The sequence below is a fragment of the Poecile atricapillus genome, chromosome 1 (assembly GCF_030490865.1).
Source record: "Poecile atricapillus isolate bPoeAtr1 chromosome 1, bPoeAtr1.hap1, whole genome shotgun sequence".
NCBI lineage: Eukaryota > Metazoa > Chordata > Aves > Passeriformes > Paridae > Poecile > Poecile atricapillus.
Window position 1 is genome coordinate 4,249,955 of NC_081249.1, and position 22,774 is coordinate 4,272,728.

General features: G+C 41.2%; 1 protein-coding gene across 1 annotated transcript in view; it reads right to left on the bottom strand.

Moving 5' to 3' along the window:
- The window catches only part of DSCAM (DS cell adhesion molecule), a 441,606-nt gene that overhangs the window by 362,104 nt on the left and 56,728 nt on the right, over nucleotides 1-22,774 (bottom strand). Inside the window, exons 2-3 of the mRNA XM_058834121.1 lie at nucleotides 17,552-17,869; nucleotides 12,928-13,074 (exon numbers count right to left, since the gene is read on the bottom strand). Coding sequence (XP_058690104.1) covers nucleotides 12,928-13,074; nucleotides 17,552-17,869 — 465 coding nt within the window. The remainder of the gene's footprint in view (nucleotides 1-12,927; nucleotides 13,075-17,551; nucleotides 17,870-22,774) is intronic.

Sequence of the window (22,774 nt, forward strand, 5' to 3'; positions counted from 1 at the left end):
CTATAAATCAAAATATTTTAAATTCTGTTGCACATACATATAAAACTATCTGTGCTTATGGAGATTTATGTGAATCTTTATACTGAAAATTTATTTTATAGAAATGTTTTGATTTCAGAAGACACTGAATAGAATATTTCTTTAATTGAATATATATATAGTTTTATTATTTTTTCAAATCTGCAGAATATTTTGTACATTTAAGACATGAGTTTAATACTGTCTAGTTGTATATACTCACATGGCAATTTTTTAGAATTTTTCCTTTTTCATATCAGAAAACTTTAGTTTTTAAACGAGTACATTTTAGTCAGTGTTCTGTGAGAAACAGTTTAAAATTGGATGGGAAAATGGAATACATGGAAGGATTTTCAGTTCTCAGTACAGAAAATGCACTCTTGGAGGCACAAAACAAATGTGAGTCTGAAAGAACAGAAGGAAATATTTCTTCCATCATTATCACTCAGGTATTGCCTGGAGGATCAGTTGCAAGACAAATATCAGAAGAAAAAAGATGTTTCTTTCCTATGGTTTATGTCTCTCTAAAGAATAAAACGTGGGTTTACTAAACAATGGTATTTAACCAGCAGGATGTTTTACAAAAGCAGAGTGGAAACAAAAAAATCTTTGCCTCTTCTGGAAAACTATAATCTATTTGTCTCTTTGTTAGTCCAAAAATCAAAAAATCACCTCCACAGCTGGACCACAACGTATTTTCTGAGTGTGTCAGGAATTTGGTTCTCTGTTTTAATGGACAAGGAGGAAAAACCTTGTGGGAAAAAAAGTCTCCAGGCATGCAATTGAAAAACAAGAGTGCTGTATGTCAGCTGGAATATGTAATCCCTGAACAGAGCCTGCCCTGACCTTCCACAAGCAGCAGGGCAATTGTTCTTGGGGATTTTATGAATATCAGTGTCTATTTGCAAAGAAAACCATGGAGGAAAGAGGAAAATGAATTTGAATTTGCAGTGAAAGTGAGCATCCAGTATTGGGCTGTACCCCAGCTGGAAGAGAGCCAGCCTTGATCCCTGGGCAGGGAGCCAAGGAGACATCCTTGGCATGGTGCAGGACCAAGTTCTGCAGCTGGAGAGCTGAGCTGGGCACACAGGAGGGACCTCTGCATCATCTGCAGCGGAAACAAAGATTTAAAGATGCCAAGGTGCTCATTTCCCCATCCTCTCTTGCTGCCAGCCCAGAAGCTGCAGCAGTAAATAAAACACTCAAGTTTTGCATGGGGAAGCTGTAGAGAACAATCCCTCCAGGGCAGCACAACGAGAGATAAATCCTTTGGAGGAGGAGAGAATGAAACCAAAGCTCAGAGTTGAAACCACAGAGATACACATGGGATGCACCTCTGAACTCTCAGTTCCACACATCCCTCCCAAGCATGTCCCCAGTGTCAAATTCCTCCCTGGAGCTGCCCTTTTAGCCAAGGGCTGCATCCTGTGGCTGTCCAGATTCAGGGAGCGGGGTGTGGAACATTCCCCCTTGGCAGAGGGGTTCAGAGGCCACATCCCCCTGTGAGGAAGAGCTGGGCATCACCCAGGGAGGAAGAGCTGGGCATCCCCCAGGGAGGAAGAGCAGAGCATCCCCCAGGGAAGAAGAGCTGGGCATCACCCAGGGAGGAAGAGCTGGGCATCCCCCAGGGAGGAAGAGCTGGGCATCACCCAGGGAGGAAGAGCTGGGCATCACCCAGGGAGGAAGAGCTGGGCATCCCCCTGTGAGGAAGAGCTGGGCATCCCCCTGTGAGGAAGAGCTGGGCATCCCCCAGGAAGGAAGAGCTGGGCATCCCCCTGTGAGGAAGAGCAGGGCATCCCCCAGGGAGGAAGAGCTGGGCATCCCCCAGGGAGGAAGAGCTGGGCATCCATCAGGGAGGAAGAGCTGGGCATCACCCAGGGAGGAAGAGCTGGGAATCACCCTGTGAGGAAGAGCTGGGCATCCCCCTGTGAGGAAGAGCTGGGCATCACCCAGGGAGGAAGAGCTGGGCATCACCCAGGGAGGCAGAGCTGGGAATCACCCAGGGAGGCAGAGCTGGGCATCCCCCTGTGAGGAAGAGCTGGGCATCCATCAGGGAGGCAGAGCTGGGAATCACCCTGTGAGGAAGAGCTGGGCATCCCCCAGGGAGGAAGAGCTGGGCATCTCCCAGGGAGGAAGAGCTGGGCATCTCCCAGGGAGGAAGAGCAGGGCATCCCTCAGGGAGGCAGAGCTGGGCATCACCCAGGGAGGAAGAGCTGGGCATCCCCCAGGGAGGCAGAGCTGGGAATCACCCTGTGAGGAAGAGCTGGCCAGGGCTCCTTCCCCAGCCCAGATGCTGCAGAAGGGCTCACAAGGGTGTCCCCACCTGCAGCACGGGCATGGATTTTTAACTCCTCTGTTCACCCAGGCAGCAGGGGCTTTCAGTCCAAGTCACTGCACAAGATGTGCAATCCTGGAGGTGAAATCCCGGGATTAATTCACACTCAGAGCACACAACAGTGAGAAAAGTGGCAGTACAGACAGAGAGGAAGAAAAGGGGAATTTCTGTAATCAAAACAGAATTGGTTACTTTAAAGTGAGTGGTGAGTAACCCATGAAGGTACCCAAATAAACCAGAGCCATTCTGATGGCAGCAAAGGGAGGAAAACCTGCGGGCGCAGAAAAGGACACGATGAGGAAGGAGAGAATGAGTTGCCACAGACATATACCTACAGCCTTCATTTCATGCACCCATAATTCTCCCTGGCAGCTGCATGATTAATTCAAAGATTTATTGATTTTTTTTGCCTTGCTCAATCCTGTTGACCTGCTTTTGTTGACAGGTCTCTGTGGATCACACTCCTCTGGCAGCTGAAAGCGTTGGCATCACGTCGCTCTCCAATGGCCCACAGGAAACATTTCAACTCGTTCAATACCACCAGCGTTCGACTGCGTGGCAAAAACGTGCAGGATTTATTTAAAAAAAAATAAAATAAAATTAAAAAATGAACTAGTAGGCTATTTTTGCTGTGAAAAACATCTGTAATTGCAATTACAATGCAATTCTGGTGGTGCTGGAGAACATTTAAACAGTTTGATCTTTTTTCTGCACTCTCGCTTTTATAAAAAATTCACTGGCTTTAAGTTTTCTAGGTATTTTTGGCACAGCAACTGCTCACAACATAAAATGTTTAGTCTTTGCATCTACCACCTTTCTGCAGCAGGACAGAGCATCATCCCCAGCACAGCTTGAGCTCACACTCCAGATCACAGGCTTTAAAAATTCACTTGATTCTGACTAAAAGGTCACCTGGCCTCCATCGTAACCTTCCTCCAAAGGGAAAACACACAAGCAATTAAAATGTGGCTTTACAGATCAGCAGCCCAGGTACAACACTGATGTCACAGCAAATGAAACAAAGCCCTACCAGACAGGCACCTCCAATTCCTTCTAATGAGTCATTCTTCTAATGAGCCTCTCAATTAAAATTGGACTCTTGACAGGGAGGGCAAACCAAACGAGCTTTAGTAAGAACATCTACAGCGCTAAAAAATTGTAGATTTATCAGCTTAGTAGCACTGTGCTCCACAGTGATGTTTTAATCGAAATTATTTACCTGGTACAACACACAACAATAGATTGTTCTGTTTCTGGGTTTTTTTCCCTGATGTCACCTGTAGATATCTCTTTGGATGTATTAAAAACAACCTAAAAATCATGGCTGGTGGCAGTTTTGCCATTCTGCTCCCCTCAGAGTGCAGCCAAACCACGTCCACAGCCATAAAGGAGCCTCAGTAGTGAGGCACACACTCATTAAAATGAATCTCATGCATCAATTTTGTCCCCTCACATCAAAGCTGTCAGGGCTCGTTGGTGTTTGCTCAGGATAGGCTGGGTTTTGATGGGAAACCTCAAGCACACAGTGCTTAATGTGATCACCTACTTATCCACTGCTGCTCAGGAAGGTGACAAGATCACAAGCTACTGGCAGGGGAGAAGGAAGAAAATGTAAGGAAGATTTATATAAGAATTTTGTATATCTATTTTATATAAGAATTATAAGAAAACAATGCTGCAATCACTATTTCAAAAGCAAAAATGAAAATAAATCATAAAACTGGACCTAAATCCAGCACACTGATTCATCAAAGCATGTGCCAGCTCGTAGAATTTTGATACCAAATCTGACAGCACCGAGCTTTGCTGCTGATAAAATCAGACACCACACCCCTCCAAATCCTGCAGTCAAACCAAAGGGATAAAAAATATTGCCTTCGGTATTCAAGAAAGTATCTGTGAACCAAAAACTGCCTGAAGAATGATAAGCTAAGGGCAAAGAAAACAATGGGAAAATGTTGAGTGAGCACCTGGGAAGGTTAGCAGTCAGTCTGCTCTTATTTCACCTCTAATAAAAAGCTGGTAAACATCGAGTTCATTTAAATGCAGGCCATATTTATTTGAAGGCTCTGCAAGCCCCAGAGAGAATTAATATTACAGGAACTGTAGGGGCCAGAAAAAGCTGGCCAGGTGATAAAATGGGATTCACCCAGGAAAATGAAAGAAATTTCGAGCACATCTGGAGAGAAAATAATGTGACACAGATATTTCCAGTGAAAGACTAACTGTGTCACTGAATTCAACCAGGCTGAAAGAAACCTCTTCATGACTGGCAACATCAATAACAAGGTGGTAAAACAGAACAGTTTGGGCATCAGATTGGATAATGTTATGCATGGTCCAACAGAGCCTCAGGCCCATGGAGAGATGTGATAAGTGCCCATATGTGTGTGTGTTTATATATATATATATATATATTTGTAGGTATGTGTACATGTATACACACACTGATGGATACAGAGATGGAAAGAGGGAGAAAGGCATAAATCATAAAAAAATAAATATCTGAAGCTTTTACCCAGAAGCAGATTTGCAATCCTCTCGCTTTCTCTCTCTTTAATTCTCAAGAAAGCAAAAGCAATTCTAAAAAGGACCCGAATCCAATCAAGTTTTTCACATGCTTTAATTCAAGTAGAGAGGAAATAAATTAAGAGCTGAGGGAAAAAAAATGAGAAAGAGGATTCAGGGGTTGTTTGGTTTGGGTTTTTCAGTTTGGTTTGTTTTAAAGTGAGAGGAGGGAAAGAGTCCCTCCCACCGATGGAAAAGAAGGGCTGTCCAAAACTCAGCAGCAACAGAGGGGAAAGAAAAATTATGATATGCTTTTCTCCTAGACATGCTTTGTTACTGAAATGTCAAAGCCCCTGCTACTATTTGTGAATCCTGTTAGAATTAAAATTGCAGGATATGGTGAGACAGAGCAAATTCTGACTTCCTGGATTTTAACCTCCACAACACAGCACTCAAAGGTATTTTTCTCCTCCATCTCTCATAGCCACCAATGTTCTCTGCCCTCAGACCAGCCAAAATGTCCTGTCACACTGAGGAAAATCCACAAGTTTCCTCTACAGGGAAATACGAGTCTCTGTGATGTTAACACCTCCATTTCACTTCCCTGTGCTGATTAAATGATCAGAAACCATTCCTGTGCTACAACCACACTGCTCACTCTCCTCTGTGCTACCAATAAGTGATTCTTTGACATGTGGATCAGATGCTTTCCATCTTCATCCCCTCAAGTGGCTCCCAGCTCCTGACTCCCACACTGTTGAAATCCTTGCACCCAATGCTACCCATACCACAGACATAACTTTAAAATGATTGACCTGATCAAAATACTCCAACGGAATAGAATGGAATAGAAAACAAAAATGGAGCCCAGAGAAGACAGAGGAATTGTTTAGGTTGGAGAAGACCTCTAAAATCACTGAGTCCAGCCATTAATCCATCTCCCTAAGTACCACATTCAGGTGTGCTTTTAGCACTTCCAGGGATGGCAATTCCACCACACCCCTGAGCAGTCTGCCCTGCCCACCTCTCCAGTGAAGAAATCTTTCCCAGTATCCAACCTAAACCTCCCCTGGCTCATCTTGAGGCCATTTCCTCTTGTCCTAATGTTTGTTACTTGTAATTTCCATCAATGAGTAGTTTGAAGTACGTGGCCTTGCTCAGTTGCAATTTTAGTTCATGAGACAGAGGAAAATGTGAAAATTTGTTTGCACAAGCAGGAAGTGCCAATTTTTTACCATCTCCACTTTGTGGTGCTATAAGACACTGTCCTCTTAAAAGAGCACAGCTCCCTGGAAAAACGTGGAAAACCAGACATTTCTTAAATAATGCAGCAAATATTTTTTTTTCCCAGGTCCCTCAGGAAAATAACCTTGCTGAAAGACAAAGTGAGGAAGCAATATATTGTCTTTAGAGATGGGCAAGTGCACTTTACATGTCTTGAGGAAGCTGCAAAAACACATTACTGTAAGAGCAAACCTGCAGCCTGACCTGAGCGTGGCTGAATGCTGCTCCCAGCAGCTTTCCAGGGAGCCAAGGAAGTTCAGGAGATGGAGAGATTTGTACTTCCTCAGTCCTGATACAACTTTGAAGAGAAGAATTCAACCTCACTGACACATTTTTGGTAGAAGGTAGCTTACGTTCTGATTTTTAAAATTGTTATAGATGTTTATATATGTTGCTAACATTTAATCATAATAATAAAAAATTATATTTATTTATTCCATCTGGAAGCAGAAGAAATCTTGCACGTAGAGCATTCAGGGGCATAGGTTAAATATATGTTGAATGTTTGGGTTTTGGCAGCTATGGTTAAGCACTGACATCAAAGCAAAGCGAGAAACATCATTCCTCATTTCTACCACAGCCAGCCTCAGACCAATGGCTGGACTTAATCCCTGTGCTTGTAAAATTCTCTGGGTTCTTCTCCCCAGGACTGGGATTGATGAGCAGAGATGGTTTTCATGCTAGGATGTTTATTTTAACTTATCTCTATTACATTTTTACAGACACTAATTACTTCTACACACTAACCTAACAAACAACAAATGGTGACCTCAGGCTCCATCCACAAGGCCTTTTAAGCATAAACTATCCAATTATCAAATGCCCACTAATTTATTTTTAGGTTTAACCCAATAACCAAACACCCGTGTTTTGCACCGCAGAATTTTCTCTCCAATCACCCAATACCACCCAAATCCAAGAAGAAGAAGGAAGGAAGAAAGGCAAACCAATGCCCAAGAACCTCCATCTTGTCTCTTATTCACTTCTAAATCTCAAACTCTATATTTTTTGCCCAATGACTTAAGATAATTCTATCTAATTCACACATTCACATTCCCAGCTTCTCCACTCAGTTTTTGAAGACTTCTCCATGGTCTTAAGTTAAACCCAGTGCTCTCTTGAGTGTCTGAGCCTGTCAGCACAGATAAAGGGACATTTTCCATGCCTGGGACTCCAACATGTGGACACCAGCAATAATCTAGTTCTGATCACAGGACTTCACACAGGACCACTCTCCATAAAAAGTTTGTTTTTTTCTTGCACTATGTACAAACCTCGTGGCTGAAAAAAACAGCTCTGTTCAAACTGAGCCATTGCTGTAATCCCCAAACCCCAGCAGAGCCCAAAACTGCAGTGCTGTGTGTTCAGATGTCACCATGTGATAACTCCTGGCAAACAGTGACCGCTGACTGCCAGCCACAGCAGCTCAGAAAAGCCCTTTGTGCAGAAAGAGATCCAAGAGCCCCTGAGCCTTTCAGAGACAAGACTTGAGGAACTGTGTGTAAATAAATAATGCAATTCATTAGGCCAAATGTAGGTCAGTGTACATCAGTGACACTTCTCAAGCTGTGGTCCAGTGTGACTAATTCCTGCCTGGAAGGCTCATCAGTTGTCACCAGCACATCAGTCACAGCCCTTCAGGGAAGCCTGTTCCATCCATGCTCACCCACCTTTCCTCAGAGTTGCTGTTCTTCCAGGGCACACTCAAATTGTGCACACTTGGTGTTGTCTGTCTCTCCCCTTTTCTACTTTTTTTTTTAAAAAAGCAGTCACAGTCCGTGTATAAATCAGAGAGATTCTTCCATGGTGTGTCATTAGACAGGAAAATGGGAATTCAGAAAGGTCAGGGCACAAACCTACTCATGATCCTGCTCTTGGCACTGTTCAGAAACACAGAAAAACTCAAAATCCCTTGCAATTATCAGGATCAGGATAGGAGGCATTCCTATCAGGAATACAGAGTGCAGTGACAGACCCAAGTTAATTCTTCAGTCTTTGTTTACCTCCATTCTTCATTCCACTCTTCTCTCTTTGCTGATCCCTTACACTGACCTTCACTTCCCCTAATCCCTTCCTGCCCTGCTTCCCCTAAAACCACACCCATCCTTTGCTCTCTCTGGGACTAATTAAGACATGAGTGGGCTCTGCTCTGTGCTCTCACCTGGCCACAGCACAATCAGCAGTTAAGTTCACTTTCCCTTCTAGTCCAGCTTCACAGTTCTGTGTGTGAAGAAGAAATGAGCCAAGCACTTGGCTCCCCCCTGCCTTGCAACTGCTCAACAGGAGCAGAAGCACAATCTGTGCTGTGGCACTCTCCTATCCTATTGTCCCTTGGTTTTATTAGTTTATTTTTTTATTCGTATTTTTATTCTTTTTTTTTTTGGCTGTTATTACAAAAAAAAACCCATACTTCACTGAGATCTTTCATCCTGCAGGGTTTAGGCTGCATTCAGTGGTTACAAAGTCATCAGAGATTCCAAAAGTCTCTTTCCTTGGGAATGGTTTGTGAAGGAAAGCAGGAAGAGGGAGAAGAAGTTTGACCTTTGAACAAGCCATGTGCAGCTATCCATCAGATATTTTAGGATGAACACAATCCTCTAGGCTGATTTAAGCTTTTGTGTTTAGTGCCATTAATAAAAACATGTAGGATTTACATCCTTGTAAACAACCTTTGTTACAGATACAAGAGCAGACTGCACAACCTCGCTCTCCCTTTATAATTCAAATTTCAGGCTCTGTTTCAAGTCGACTGACAATGCAAAATTCTTCAGAAAGGACAGATTTGAGGAAAAGAGACCCTGGAGCTGCAGAGCTTGGTACAGCACATGGTGAGCCCCTTTAGACTTCTCAGAGTTACCACCAATCCTCAATTTTGCTGACTCTTCAGAGCTTCTCAGCCACCACTGCAAAGTTTGATTGTTTGTTAAACAGCTGTATCCAGCAGAGAGAGCTGAATATGCCACCTCACCATTATGTTTCAAATTTTCCAGTATGGAAAGATTTCTCTGTATTTGCTGTTGGAGCTCAGTGTTTTCTCCTTTACCTCAAAATAGATTCAGCCAAATAATTGGTTTTGCCTTGCTTTAAAAATATTTTTTTTTTCTTGTTACCTTTGCCCCTAGAGGGGACCCTGTAAGATTTTAAAGGGTCCCTTCTAGGGGCAAAGGTAACAAGAAAAAAGATTTTTTTTTGCCTCAGATTTGCTGTCACATCAAAAGAGAAAGTGTAGGAGCAAAACCTCAATTCTGGAACTGTTCCCTAACAGACAGAAACGCTCCTGCACACCTTCCCAGGCTGCAGCTGTCCTTGCACATAGAAACTTCACAGAAATTGGCATTTCTAACCCCAAACATGGGCACCTTCCCCTTTATTGAACATGGAGGGTGATTTATTGGGATACTCCTTGGAAACGCTCTGGTAATAGGTCTCAATATGTTTCAACTCCCAATTACTTTACAATAACCTGGAGGCACGACATAAAATTGCAGCCAGGAAACAGAAGATGCTCTTGCCCAGCTATATTTATTACACACTTGGATTACTGTGGACATCATTGTGCTCCCTGAAAACCAAATATACAGATATGCCCAGGATAGCACATTGTGGCGAGACCAAAAAACATTGTACAGTTTTAACCAAGGAACACCCTCGTAAAACACTCTTTCTAATGAGGCAGGATATTTTTACCCTATAAAAGTGAGAATGTTGTGATTTCTTTCTTTGATTTTGGTTTTTTTTTAAATATTGCATTGCCATTAAAAAAACCCAACAAAACAAAAGGAACCCACAAAACTGGCATCTACAACAGCAATTGCTGAAATAAAGGATTCTGGTGCATCTTATAGTCAGAATGGGACTACAGATAGACAGGTACATGAAATATTTACCTTCAAGGTGTTGCTGGAAGAATTGCATTGGGGTTTAAGTCCTTCAGAAAAGAAATAAAAGCTTCTCTGGCTTCTGTTTGAAATGGTTGAATCATCTCAGTGGAAACGAAGGAATCACAGGATGGTTTGGGTTGGAAGGGACCTTAAATCCCATCCAGTGCCACCCCTGCCATGGCAGGGACACCTCCCACTGTCCCAGGAGCTCCCAATGTCCAGCCTGGCCTTGGGCACTGCCAGGGATCCAGGGGCAGCCCCAGCTGCTCTGGGAATTCTGTTCCAAGCCCCCACCACCCTCACAGTAAAGAATTTCTCCCTAATATCCAATCTAAACCTGCGTTCTCTGGCAATTTGAAGCCATTCTCCTTTGTCCTGTCACTCCATCCCTTGTAAAAAGTCTCTCCACATCTCTCTTGTCAGCTCCCTTCAGCAAATATTCTCACCTTTATCCTCTCCATTCACACACTTCCTTTTTCTCTTTGCTTTTTCTTACTTTTTAAGTAAATATTACCTTCTTTTCCCCACAAAAACCTTGTCCTGTTCAAACCATGATAAGCATCACTCTCAGATATATTTATAACTGTCTTTATATTCTTTCCTTTCACAGCAGAGATTTCCCCTCAAGCTGGCTCTAATTTTTGAAGACGTTAATGAACAACCAAAAAATGAGTTATTTAGAAGAAAAAAAGAAAAAAAATAAATAAGAACTTGATATTTTCCAATACTCAATAGCTTCCAATACTTTTCTGTGTGCAAGATCAAAGACTCTGGTGTTGCATACTAAAAAAACACAATAGATGGGTTTTTTATAGCATCCATTCTAATGAAATATGTTTGATTTTCATTTAAATTCCCAACTGCAGAATTGAGGGATTGTGAGATAATAAGGATCTTGCTAAAGTTTTTCATAGATTTTTAATGATTGTAGCCTTGTCCACCATTGTAAGAAGGTGCATTAAGGAAAAAAAAAAACCAACAGATTTTGATCCATATAGTTAAATGTTATTACACAGTTTTATCCCCCCAAATTTGGGATTTAAACCAATATAGGCTAATAAAAAATAGATTATCTGTAAGTGGCAGCCATGATATTTTGAAGAACTGCCATATTTTTTCCCAGTAGAGGAGATTACAGAGACTTGGGTGCCCCCTACTCCTGATTCCAGGGTGAAGGGAGGATGGAGCCACTCTCAAACATCACAGAGGTAGAAGGAGCTCAGATTGTGTCCTCTCAAGATAAGTTTTCAGAGAAAACCTGCATATTTTCTTACAACACAGAATGAATAAGCTTAGAAAAAAAATTAAGGTTGGTAATCATGAAGAAATTAATCTTTTTGTCCTCCAGCCCATACACATACAGATGTACGTGCACCACATAGCAAATTAGTTTAAGATGAAGCAAAATAAACACATCTGTCCACTGTTGTGTTAAATAGCTGCAATCATAGTTTAGAGATCCTTAAGCATAATTCTGCATCAATATATACAGGATAAAGGAAAGGTTTTTGCATTTAAATACAACTCTGACCTTTGTTGGCTGGACTGCTGCTGAGTCCAACAATTCAGATATTACAAACCTCTTTGTGCAAACACACCCAGCTGCAGTTGCTCAATGACAAAAAATTATGAAAAATTATAAATTATAAAAATTCTAAAAATGATAAATTATGATAAAATTATGATAAAAATTATGATATTATCAAAACCAAAGAGCATAATAAGGAAGTGAATTTACCAAGCTTAAACAGTGCAACTGATCATTAATTACATGGCTTTTAAATACCTACCAAATTCTTAGAAAGTTCTTTGAATTATAATTTTGGCGGAAAAAAAATTGCAAGGTGATGCCAGGAACCAATAAAACACGGTGAGAAATTAAAATCTTTTATATGAGTCATATAAAAACACAGGTGTTTCCATCAATACCACAATTTGTGAGAAAATAAAAATTATTAATATATTGAGGAGGTGTACAGAAACATTTCCACACACTTGAGCATCATAAACACAAACAAATTCCTGAGCAGACTCCGTAGCAACATTTAACTAAAACTATTTTTTTTTTCCATTCTGCAAGTCCTGGAACAATACATTTCCAATTTCTGCACACATAAATCATTTGTATGGGTAACAACAGCTGCACTCTGCATTATATATAATTCAGATATGTACTATACTGAAAATATTTCTCCTATTTTTTCTCCCATGAATTTCTTGCAATGTTTATGCTTTAAAATATTAAGATTTTTCTTTGCCCAAGTTCCTGAACAATGGCTCACATTTTCTCCCTCTGTCAGTAAATAGATTAATGCATAGAAATGCTTTAGTACAGATTGTTTCACTTCAATATGTTCAGCTTATGGCAGTGCTTAAGCCTCCACTGTTATCTGTGAAGATATTTGGGATTAAAATGTTATGAAGCTATAAATATTGATTGCAAACCTCATTTAAACATAACCAGACTAATTTAGACTCGGGATTTCTTCTAATCCATGAGTAACATCGCTACTAAAAACAATTACAACCCAGCACATGTTTACCACTCAAATTTCCTTGGCATGCAGGAGTTCTTCATCAAAGTTAAAATGCAAACCCACTGCCACAGCACCCAAAAGCTGGTTTTGTGTCTGGTATAAAACAAAAACCATGTTATTTTCCCCTCAAGCAGGCTAGAAATCAGGGCTGTCTGAAGCCTTCATGTCACACACACAGAGTCACGGGGATGCAGCAAGGCTGGAGTGAAATACATCACTGGGAGGATGACATCCCACTCAGTTATAATTGAACCAAAGTCAACATCAGGCCTTTTGTGGGGGGAAAGAAAGAAACAGGAAACATCTCTGCCATTGCCAGCTGGGAAAAAAAAAATAGAAGTAAAAAAAAGCCATAAGAGCCTACCTGAGACAAGCGAGACTGTGTCTTTCTCCCATGAGACAACAGTGATGTATGCCTCCACAGAGGAGGGGATAATGCACTTGAACACTGCTACATTGCCTCTCATGGCTTTCTGGTCCTCCACACGGACTGTATAGGGTTCCCGTAAAACTGCAGGGACAACAGGAGGGGTTGGTAAAGGAACTGCAGCCCCACATCCCACCCAGCTCCTCGCAAAGTGCCCCCCACAATCAGTGAGCCCTTCTCTCAGTGAATCCCATTCACAAGGCTGGCTGCAAGCTGCTACAAAAGCATTCCCAGATCTTCTTGTTTCCTCCAGCATCTCACGCTCTGCGTTCTTTCCTCACCTGGTTCTGGGTGGCTCAGGTGGGAGCTGAAGATTTATGTGGGTAAATGGTGTTATGTTTTTTGTTACTTGTGCAGTTTCCCCAGCCACATTTCCCTTCACAAAGGGTTTTCTGCTCTGCCAAAGAGCACAGAGGAACAGGCAGGTGCTGTGTGTGAATTAGACATCCAGAGGGGAGAAGGTCAGTGTCATTTAGGATTTTGAAGTGAGAACCGAAGGAGAAAATCGATGGAGGTGACAGAGAGAAAAAAAATAAAGGTGTGTCAGGAACACAGAGAAATGAGAGTAAGAGGAGAGCTACATTTGATTGACCAGCTCTGAAAGAAATCAGTTAATGGAAAAAAAAAAAAAAACAGATACAAAACCACAATTATTAAACAAAACCACGTCATAATAAAATCCAACACGATTCAAAAAATGTTTAGAATCAGCATGGTATTGAGTCTGAAAGAATTAACTCAATGGGAAAAGAGAAAAAATAACAACTGGATGAGCAAGTAGGATAAAAATACAACTGGAAAAATCATTCCCACCACACAAAACTAATATTGCTGGGATGAGATGAAGCTGAACTGGGTATGAGAATGGAAAGAAGGGAAATCCTGAAATAATTCCATGAAGAGTGAGGGATGAGCATTTCTGTGAGGAAGAGCTCATGGAGAAGGTGGCAGGGCAGAGAAGAGAGAGATGCTGTCCTCTGCAGCAAGTGAAGGGGTGAGACAGGACAGAAAAGCACAACAGACTCTCCATGGGAACACAAGGTCAAGGTGCAAAAAACAGGAATCACCACAGCCAAAAGAAACCATTTCCATCAGAACAGGCATGAGGGCTTTGGAAATTTCCTTGTGTCTGTTCTGAGGGTCAGAGTTATTGGGAACAGCAACAATTCTGAGCTGCCACATTACAGGGACACTTCTTGCCCACATTCCCTGCCCACAAACACAGGCCAAGCTCTTACACAAATACATTTAGCCCCACTGATTCCAGCTGAAAAGTCAGTAAATTCTTTTCAGAGTTTACAAAAGTGTTTCTAAACACCAGGAGCACTGATATTTTTAAATATCTGCCCCAGTTAGGGTCAAGAAACAAAAGGCAGAGTAATGAAATGTAACCACAGTCTTCAAAATGCAAACAGCATCGAATTTTCAGGTCCATTGTTACCACTGCAAAAAGTCAGATTGAAGCTCTCCATCCCAAACATTTCTATAACAATATAACTTTTAGAAGCCCTAACCAAAAATAAGTAAGTTTAATTAAAAATGAAATATCTTTTTTAAAGGGGAAAAAATACCCATTTTCTATTACAAGATAGACACGGCTAGTTTTTAAAAAGTCAGTAATTGATTTCTGATCAAAGGACAGGATTCTTAACCCCGTTATGACTGTTAAACTGGCATTATAAACATCTTTAATGCAGGGATTTCACAGCATTGGCTGCCCTGTGGTGAAGCTTGTCCTACACCCAGGGAATGGCACATGGGTCATCTCAATGAGGCTGATTTGTGTCTGTGCTCTTGCTCCAGCCACCATTCCCAGGAAAAGCTGCCTGGCAGCAATATCCCAACTCACTGCTGAAGGTATTTGTACTTTTCAGAACACTTGGCCACTCTGAAAATCTGCCCAGCTGATCTTGTCAATAAAATCCGAGACAGCGACCATGCAGGGCACAAAAACTGGAAGGAGGTTTATTCATTCCCTTGCTTAAAATATAATTTACATTATTGCGATTTACAAGGCTCCTCAGCTATTTCCAGATCATAGTTTTTGCAGTTTCCATGAATAAATTGCTGATTTTTACTTTTTCTATTTTTTTTTGTTTGTTTGTTTATTTTTTTGTTTAAATCACAAGTCTCCAGGTCATTAATTTATATGAGAATGTCAGCCTTTGTTAAAGAAAAAAAAATAAAATAAAATAGACTCTTCACTGCCATGGCTGCACAGGAGAGCTTGAAGATAAAATGGAGACCTTTAGTCCCATGTGGGACTGGCATGGAAGAGGATTAAATTTGGGTGTCCAAGTGTGGGGGTTGTGATTTTTGGGAGGAGTTTGGCAATGTTTGTTGTGCTACATCCAAAATTACATGCAAAACCACAAATACAATTATCTGTCAGTTGGAATTTTTTATCTGCTGCCCATGTTCCTGGGAAAAGAGGTAAATGAGCTCCAGACTTTTCAAGCTGACTTTGAGAATGGGCAGAACTGTATTAGTCTTTATGCTATGACCACATAATCCACTGGTTTCTTCTGCATTCTTAGGAAACCAACTGGAGAGCATTGGAAGGAGGAAATTAGAAAAAGAAAACCCCAAAAACAGTTAGTTAGTGCCAATCTGAAATATTTTTTAGATTTCACATGGACAGAAATAATTTGCAAGGACCATGTAAAGAAATGAAGTTTCTAATTTCAAATTTGAGCAACCCAGAATTTATCATTGGAGCATAAAATACACTTGGCTGCCATGCACAGAACTCTCCAAATTGTGTTTTCCTGTGATTGAAGGGTTCCACAAGCCCTTGGAAAAGATGCTGACTGATAGCTGTGGTTATCCATCAGGCACAGGGACAGCTCTGACACACAGCATCAGCTCATGTGAAGGAAGGGAACTCGTTTAACTCATTATCCAAAGCTCAGATTAACTGAGAAATTGAGTTAAATGGAGAAATGAGTGGATATGGGGTAAAAGATTAAAAAAGGAAAGAAAAGAGGTAAAGGGGGCATTTCTGACTTGGAAAAAAAAAAAATAGGAGTTTTTAACTTCTGAGCCAAGAAGCTACACTACCAACTGCAAAGTCCTTTCTTGAGGCCCTTTTTCTATTTGCAAGCTTCATTTCTCAAGCAGAGAGAGAAGTCTTGTTCTGGAGTTCCATGGATGAATGTTTTACACCTAAAGGAACACCAGTTCAAAGTCTTAGCCAGCAACACTGGAAGTTTTAGTCTCCTTTGTATCTCCACATTAGCTTATCTAAGGTAAAAATTGGAAAGCAATCCTGGAAAAAAATAGTGCCCAGAAGATGTTTGAAATGGAGACACATTAACAAATCCAGAGAAGACAAAAGTAAATATTACGTTGTCTAAAAATATAATTCTACCAGAGAGTATGCCCACAAATCCATGAAAGTAAAACCAAAAGCTCAAAAACCAGAACCAAGTTTCAAACAAAGTTGGTTATGATGTGTTCATATGAATATTTGATTTTCAAGCTTTTTTTTTAATGGACAACTAAATAATTTCATAGGAAGCATAGACCATCATAGGACTCCCCATATATGTAACATGATAACTTCCTTCTACTGGATGCTTCTTGTGCAAGAAAACCCACTTTCCTAGACTAAAATTTTAATGAGACATGAATTTCATGGAAACCTGGTTTTTATTCTTGCTCCCCATCTGCCTACAAACTACAGATCTCTGAATGTTGACTTATTGTTAAGAAGAAGAGAATGCTTTTTATTATTTAAAAAGAAAGTCTCAGGCAAATCTACTTGTTAACTGTTCACATTTTTTTTTTTCCCTGTGAAACTCCTGTGAAGACAAATCTCCAGAGGAAAGGTTGTTCTCTTCTGAGAAAAGCCAAGCACAGTTCCACCAACAATAAAGAGCTTCCAAAGATTTGCATTTTCCAGGGGTCAGCTCCCAGACTATTTTTTGTTTGTTTGTTTGAATATTTTAATTAACTGAAGCGGATAGACCAGAATCTTCAAAAGCTGTGCAGCCATGTGTTTGTGTGTTGTAACAAAAGGCCTGATTTTGATCCCTCTGTAATTTCCCACTGGCTGACCCAGTACAGAAAACAGATGCAAAACCATTCTGCTTATTTGCATATTTTATCTTAAAGAGAAAGCACTGCCCCTGGACCCACATCAGCTGCTCAATCATTGCAGGGGACACAAACATCTCTCAAAACAAAGTGACCACACACAAGGGAGGAGAGGTGTGATTTCAGGCCAAGCATTCTTCCTCTCTTCCAGCCCATGTTCAAATCCATCTTTTTCTCACACAGTTCTTTAATGTGCAAGCATGGTGTGATTGTTGATTTGATTATCAGTTTGTTTCTCCTTCTATTTGGAGATCTTGGGAAAACTAACGCTTTAGCACCAAAATAATTCCAACTGGGGAGGGAAGGAGAGGAAAGAATTCACAATATTACTTAATATTGTTAAGAATTTAGAGGTTGAACTTCTGGCCATCCTCCCCTGACTGATACCTGCTGCTCCTCTTTGAAACACCCCAATTCCCTCCCTCCTCACCCCCCTCCAAACCCCATAAAAGCCTCAACTTACCAGCCTTAATGTGAACATCCTGACTCCTGATTTTCCCTGAAGGATTTTCAGCTGTGCAATAGTAAGTGTTATCATGGATTAAGTTATTAAAGCTTGAAGGAGGGAAGGGGAAGATTTGGAGAGTGCCATTGGGGTGGACGTGGCGGATCCCTGGGACATCGTAGATCTCCTCGCCCGTCGCTAGGTACCATCTGAGCGTCACCGGGGGGATCCCCGCTGCTGGACAGGGGACCAGAGTCCCTGTGGTGCTAGCAAACACTACCTCTTGCAGAGATGCATTGACAAAATAGAGACTGGCGTGTAGCTCTTCACTGAAAACTGCAAGACAAAAAAGGAAAAAAAAAAAAGAGAATAAAAACCTTGAAAACCTGAGAAATTTCAGCAGCGCACGAAGCGATTCGACGCCGAGTCAAACGCGGCGCCCAGGGAAGGTAATCAGAGCATCTGGATGCTAATGGCAGCTCTAATAAAATGTTTCTTGTTTTCATCATGCCTTAGGATTTTAGCTTTTATGTTTTCCATCTATTTGTAATGCTGCAATTCTTTAGTGGATAACTCTAAACTCCATATTCAGTGCGAGCTGCTGCTTTCCCATTTTGGTCAGACAACACAATTCCTATCCAAGCCTGGGAATCAAGGACACCTCACTGTCCCAGACCCTGAGAAATGTAAACAAAATTGAGATGGGGGTGAGAAAACTTGGGGTAAATGACTTCATTACCTGCAGCTGTAATTGGAAAATTCACCCCCAAAATGGACCAAACTTATAAAAGTGTGAAAACCCATGACCCATCGTCCAGTTTTGGGTGCAGCCCCTGGGGGAATTTGTCTGCCCTAAATGTACCTTCAGGCCCTTCAGTAAATAGAACTGCTTTTTGTTCCCTTCATTTTGTTTGGCCTCTGTTTTTAGGTAGCCCAAAAAGGCATCATTCAAGAAAATATCGCCAGGTTAAACACAGTAAGTGGTTTAGACCCAAAAGTAAAATGAGAAACCCCTTTTGGTATAAAGAGATAGAGATCCACTCACTTCTGTGCTTGCTGAGGCAGCACTCTTCATACAGCCTACAAAAATCTATCAATAATCTGCCTTTATGAAATTTCCAGCAACTAAATTTCTGCCTGAAATAAAGGCAGTTTCTGTTAGCATCCCTAAATTTGTTTTTACAGTCTTTCCATGGCAAGAATTATTTATGAAGTAATAAAAAGAACAGAGCAAACAGTGAAAAAAAAATCCCATAACTCCTTAATAGTAATACATGTCTATATTAATACAGATACAGTTTAGTAAATGCTTTATATCATTTGGTCAGATCTTTTCTTGCAAAGGCCTCTAAACCTAAGTGCCTCTGATAATCTTGGTTCTGTCATTCATGGGACTCCATGGAATCCCACTCCCAGCCTTAAACTGAAGATTCTGTATCACTGGAAAGAGTCTATATTAGTCATAACAACAGATTAACCACTTCTGCCATGGGCTGTTCAGCCCTCACTGGAGGGATTGATGTCTCCAGGTGGTTTAAAATACCCCAAACATTTCCTCTAAAGTACCCTCCTAACCTCTGTTGGAGAGCTGATAATCCTAACACGTGATTTTTGTTTTCCAGCAAATGGAAGGATATATTTCAATACCACCAATCTGCTTTATATTTGCATAGAGTGCTCACTTATAAAAAAAAAAAAATAAAAAATAAAAACAAATGGTCAGTTTTGCTTGACACAAACACAGACTTGGATGATTCACTGTATCTTGAATGCAGTCAATTCTGACAGGATTTTCTAAAGCAAGGCTGGTAAGGGGTCAGTTTTGGAAAGGGTGACCCCTCTGGAGGAGATCCCAGCAAGCAGTGATCAGACAGATTCCAGGGCAGCCTTCATTTGCACAAGATGGATTCTATTGTCCTGCAGAAAGAAATTGCTATCCCAGTGCTAAAGTTGGGATACAAAATAGACTGTTTTCTCCTTCTCTCTTTTGATATCTTGCAGAGATACAAGGTGGGAAGTTGTTCATTCTAAATATCAGGGGAGACTCAAAAGAGAGCAAAAGTGGCTCTGGGAATCCCTGGAAATTAGAGAGACACCCTCTCCAGTAGGGAAAGGTGTCTGGCATGCAGGAGACAGATAAATGAGTGGCACAGTGGTGGTTGAAAGGCACTTGGAGATTCTGAAAGGACAAATTTCAGCTCTGGAGCTGAGCTCCTGCATTTGGATGAGGCAGGTGCCAGCACAGAATAAAGTTCCCCACAAGAAAAGTTCCACCTAGTGGGTGCAATCCCAAGAGGAATTTGGGCATCTGGAAAGCAAAAATAGGCACAACAGGACTAAGCACAGGGAGAAGCTGAATCCTCATTCAGAAGGAGGGAATAAGATGGTGCCACTTTTACATAATCACATTTCTAATTATAGCTCTACTTTGAAGCAGAGAACAGTATTGTTGGTAACATAATAGAGAACTGGGGAAAAAAAAAAACAATTTAGCATTGTTCATCTGCTGTACAAGCTTTTCTCTACAAATACAAATGAAACAATCAACAAGGCATTTAAATTTCCATTGGCCAGCAAGACATTCACGTAGAAGTAATAAAAACAGTTCACATTTGCCAGCTTTTATTATGCTGTGCTGCTTCTTAGCAGATATTCTAGCAAATCCAGTAGATTTCCTTGCCAAGAACAAAGAGGTAAATACCAAATTACGAATGCCACGAAAATAGAGAATATCAGAAACTCCGTTTGACACTTCCATAGAATCTAACTTCCCAATCAAACACAGCACAGCTGAACCAGAGACTCATACCAGCAGCACATAACAATGAATTTTTCCAGCTGCTTTGTATCCCCTGTAGAAGCTTTCACTACTTTTGACAAACTTTGCATCCATCAGCCACTACAATAGTGCTTCATTTTAAACCAGCATCTGCTACGCATTCATCCTAATGGCAGCCACAAACACACCAAGATCCCTGGAAAATAATCACACTGCTCTAATGCACACACTTCCACACAATGCTGACAGCCCAGATGCTTTTTCTGGTGGAATTCACTGTGTGAGCTGCTTGGAGACATCCAGCGACAAAAATGGGATTTTGGAAGCTTTTATTAAAAAGATATTTCTCCTCAACATTCCATGGGAAGAGAGGGATTGGCTGGATGACAGAACAAGTGATTTATTGAAACCTATTTGAAACGGAGACAAGTGAAGGCGATGTGTAATTAATTAGATGTTGCTTAATGATAGAATATGATTCAACTAAACACTGTATTTTTCAGAAAGCAGAAGCAACTCAGACTAAGAGTTGCAAGGGAGATTGGTAAGGGAAACTGATAAAAGTTATGGAAATAAAACTGAAAAGAGAAATACCTGAAGAATGAAAAAAAAAAAGGCAGTCATGGAAGAGAAAATAACATCCAAAGCAGAACTAAGAACTCTTGCAGCTGCATGACTGCACTTGGCCTGGACAGAGATCACATCATTTTGCAATGTAAGGGAAGAAAAAGAAGAGATTCTTCCTGAATAAGGGTTATTTATTACCAAACCAATAATTCTTGAGGGAAACAAGAGGAAGGTTGCAGCTCAGCAGTGCTCAGGAGCCCCAGCTGGGATGAAAAGGTGACAAACAATCTGCACCTGCAAACACTCTGGGGCAAGAATGCACAGATTTGTGTCCTCCACTGAGTGCTTAAAGGAGAACATCAACAGTTTATCAGATCAAAGATCAGACTTCTGGAGTCTAAGGCTCAATAGATGCCAGGATCTCACTCCTACAGGAATGGGGAGAGAAGTATGGGGGAGGGAAAAATTGAGGGGAAAGGGAGAGAGATGGGAAATGGATAATTTTTTTTTGCAAGCTCAATCAATATTCCTTACTCCCAAGTACTTGAAGTGATAAACATTATAACCAAGGAAGTTCCTCCTGATTTTCAGGGGAGACAACGCTGCTGTGCTTAGCACAGTGCTGAATACATCAGCCAGATGCAAAATTTGTTGGCATTTGAGAGATCTCTTTTTCAGCTAAACATTTCCACAGTAATTCTTTACCAGCTGCTCAGTGGGGCTGTGAGCTGATCTCCCTCAGCACGGGGGGCTGAGCACTGCCAGGCTGGGCAGCTGTAACCAGGATGGACACACAGCTATGAAGATTTAGGCTGGGTTTGGCATTTCCAACACCTGTAGCTATTGGCACAGCCCAGAACAGACTGATTTTTATTTTACAGAGGTGGCCCTTTCTCTCCTCAGGCAGGTCACTCCTCCAGCTCTCCAGCTCCTACATGTGTGTGTGCTGAGCACTTGAAGGTCCTCTGCAGGGACAGAGACATTTCTTGCCCATGGGGCTGGGATTTTGCAAGGCTTCACAAGACAAACCAGGCTGAAACTGCTGTTTCTCAATCCTCCTCTTTACTGGGGAGAAGAGGGTGTCTCTGAGGTGTGAGAGAGGAGATCCTGCATTTAAATGACAGCTCTGCATCCAGCTTGGGCTTGCTGGATCTGGGGATGAGGAGGGATCAGCACTAACCAAGAGATGAGAGAAGAAATGCAAAAGCAAACCATGAAACCATCTGTCCTCTTCCCTTCCTCCACCCCCTTCGGGTCGCTTCACCTGCAAGAAAGTTTACCCTAAAGATGCTGAAAGTGAAAACTTTCCTGGAGTTTGCAGGGAACAAAAGAAAATTTTGTACCTTTTCAACTGAGTGTCAGAATGCTGAGCCCCAGTGTTGTACATAATTCCTTTTCATCATGTGCTCTTTCATCTCTTAGTAAGTTTAAATAACACTTCTGTGATTTTGAAGTTGTCTTTTTGGGCCTTGTGTTCTTCCAAAGCCCTCTTCCCATATTCTGCAATTGGCCATTTGAAGCCACAGTTTTCTTTTCAGCTCTTGAAGGAACTGAAATATTTTGGGTTGAGAGACCAGTCAGCACACTCAAAAGTATGAATAAAATGTCTCTGAACAATTAATTGATACTTATATTTAATTCACCTTCTGTACCCTTTTCAAGGACTAAATGCTGTTCCTGTAAAGTCTTTGAAAGTGGAAAGTTTGGTCTTAAATGAATAACAATTTCAAACCAAGGGAAAAATGAGTTCTCATCCATTTAATTAATCAAATCCAGCATGAAATATTTATATAGATAAATTAAAAGATATGAATCAAAGTGAAGGTCCAGAGCCAAGATTGAGATTATTTAGACTGAGATTATTTAGATTAAACGAAAAAGACTTTTTTTAGATA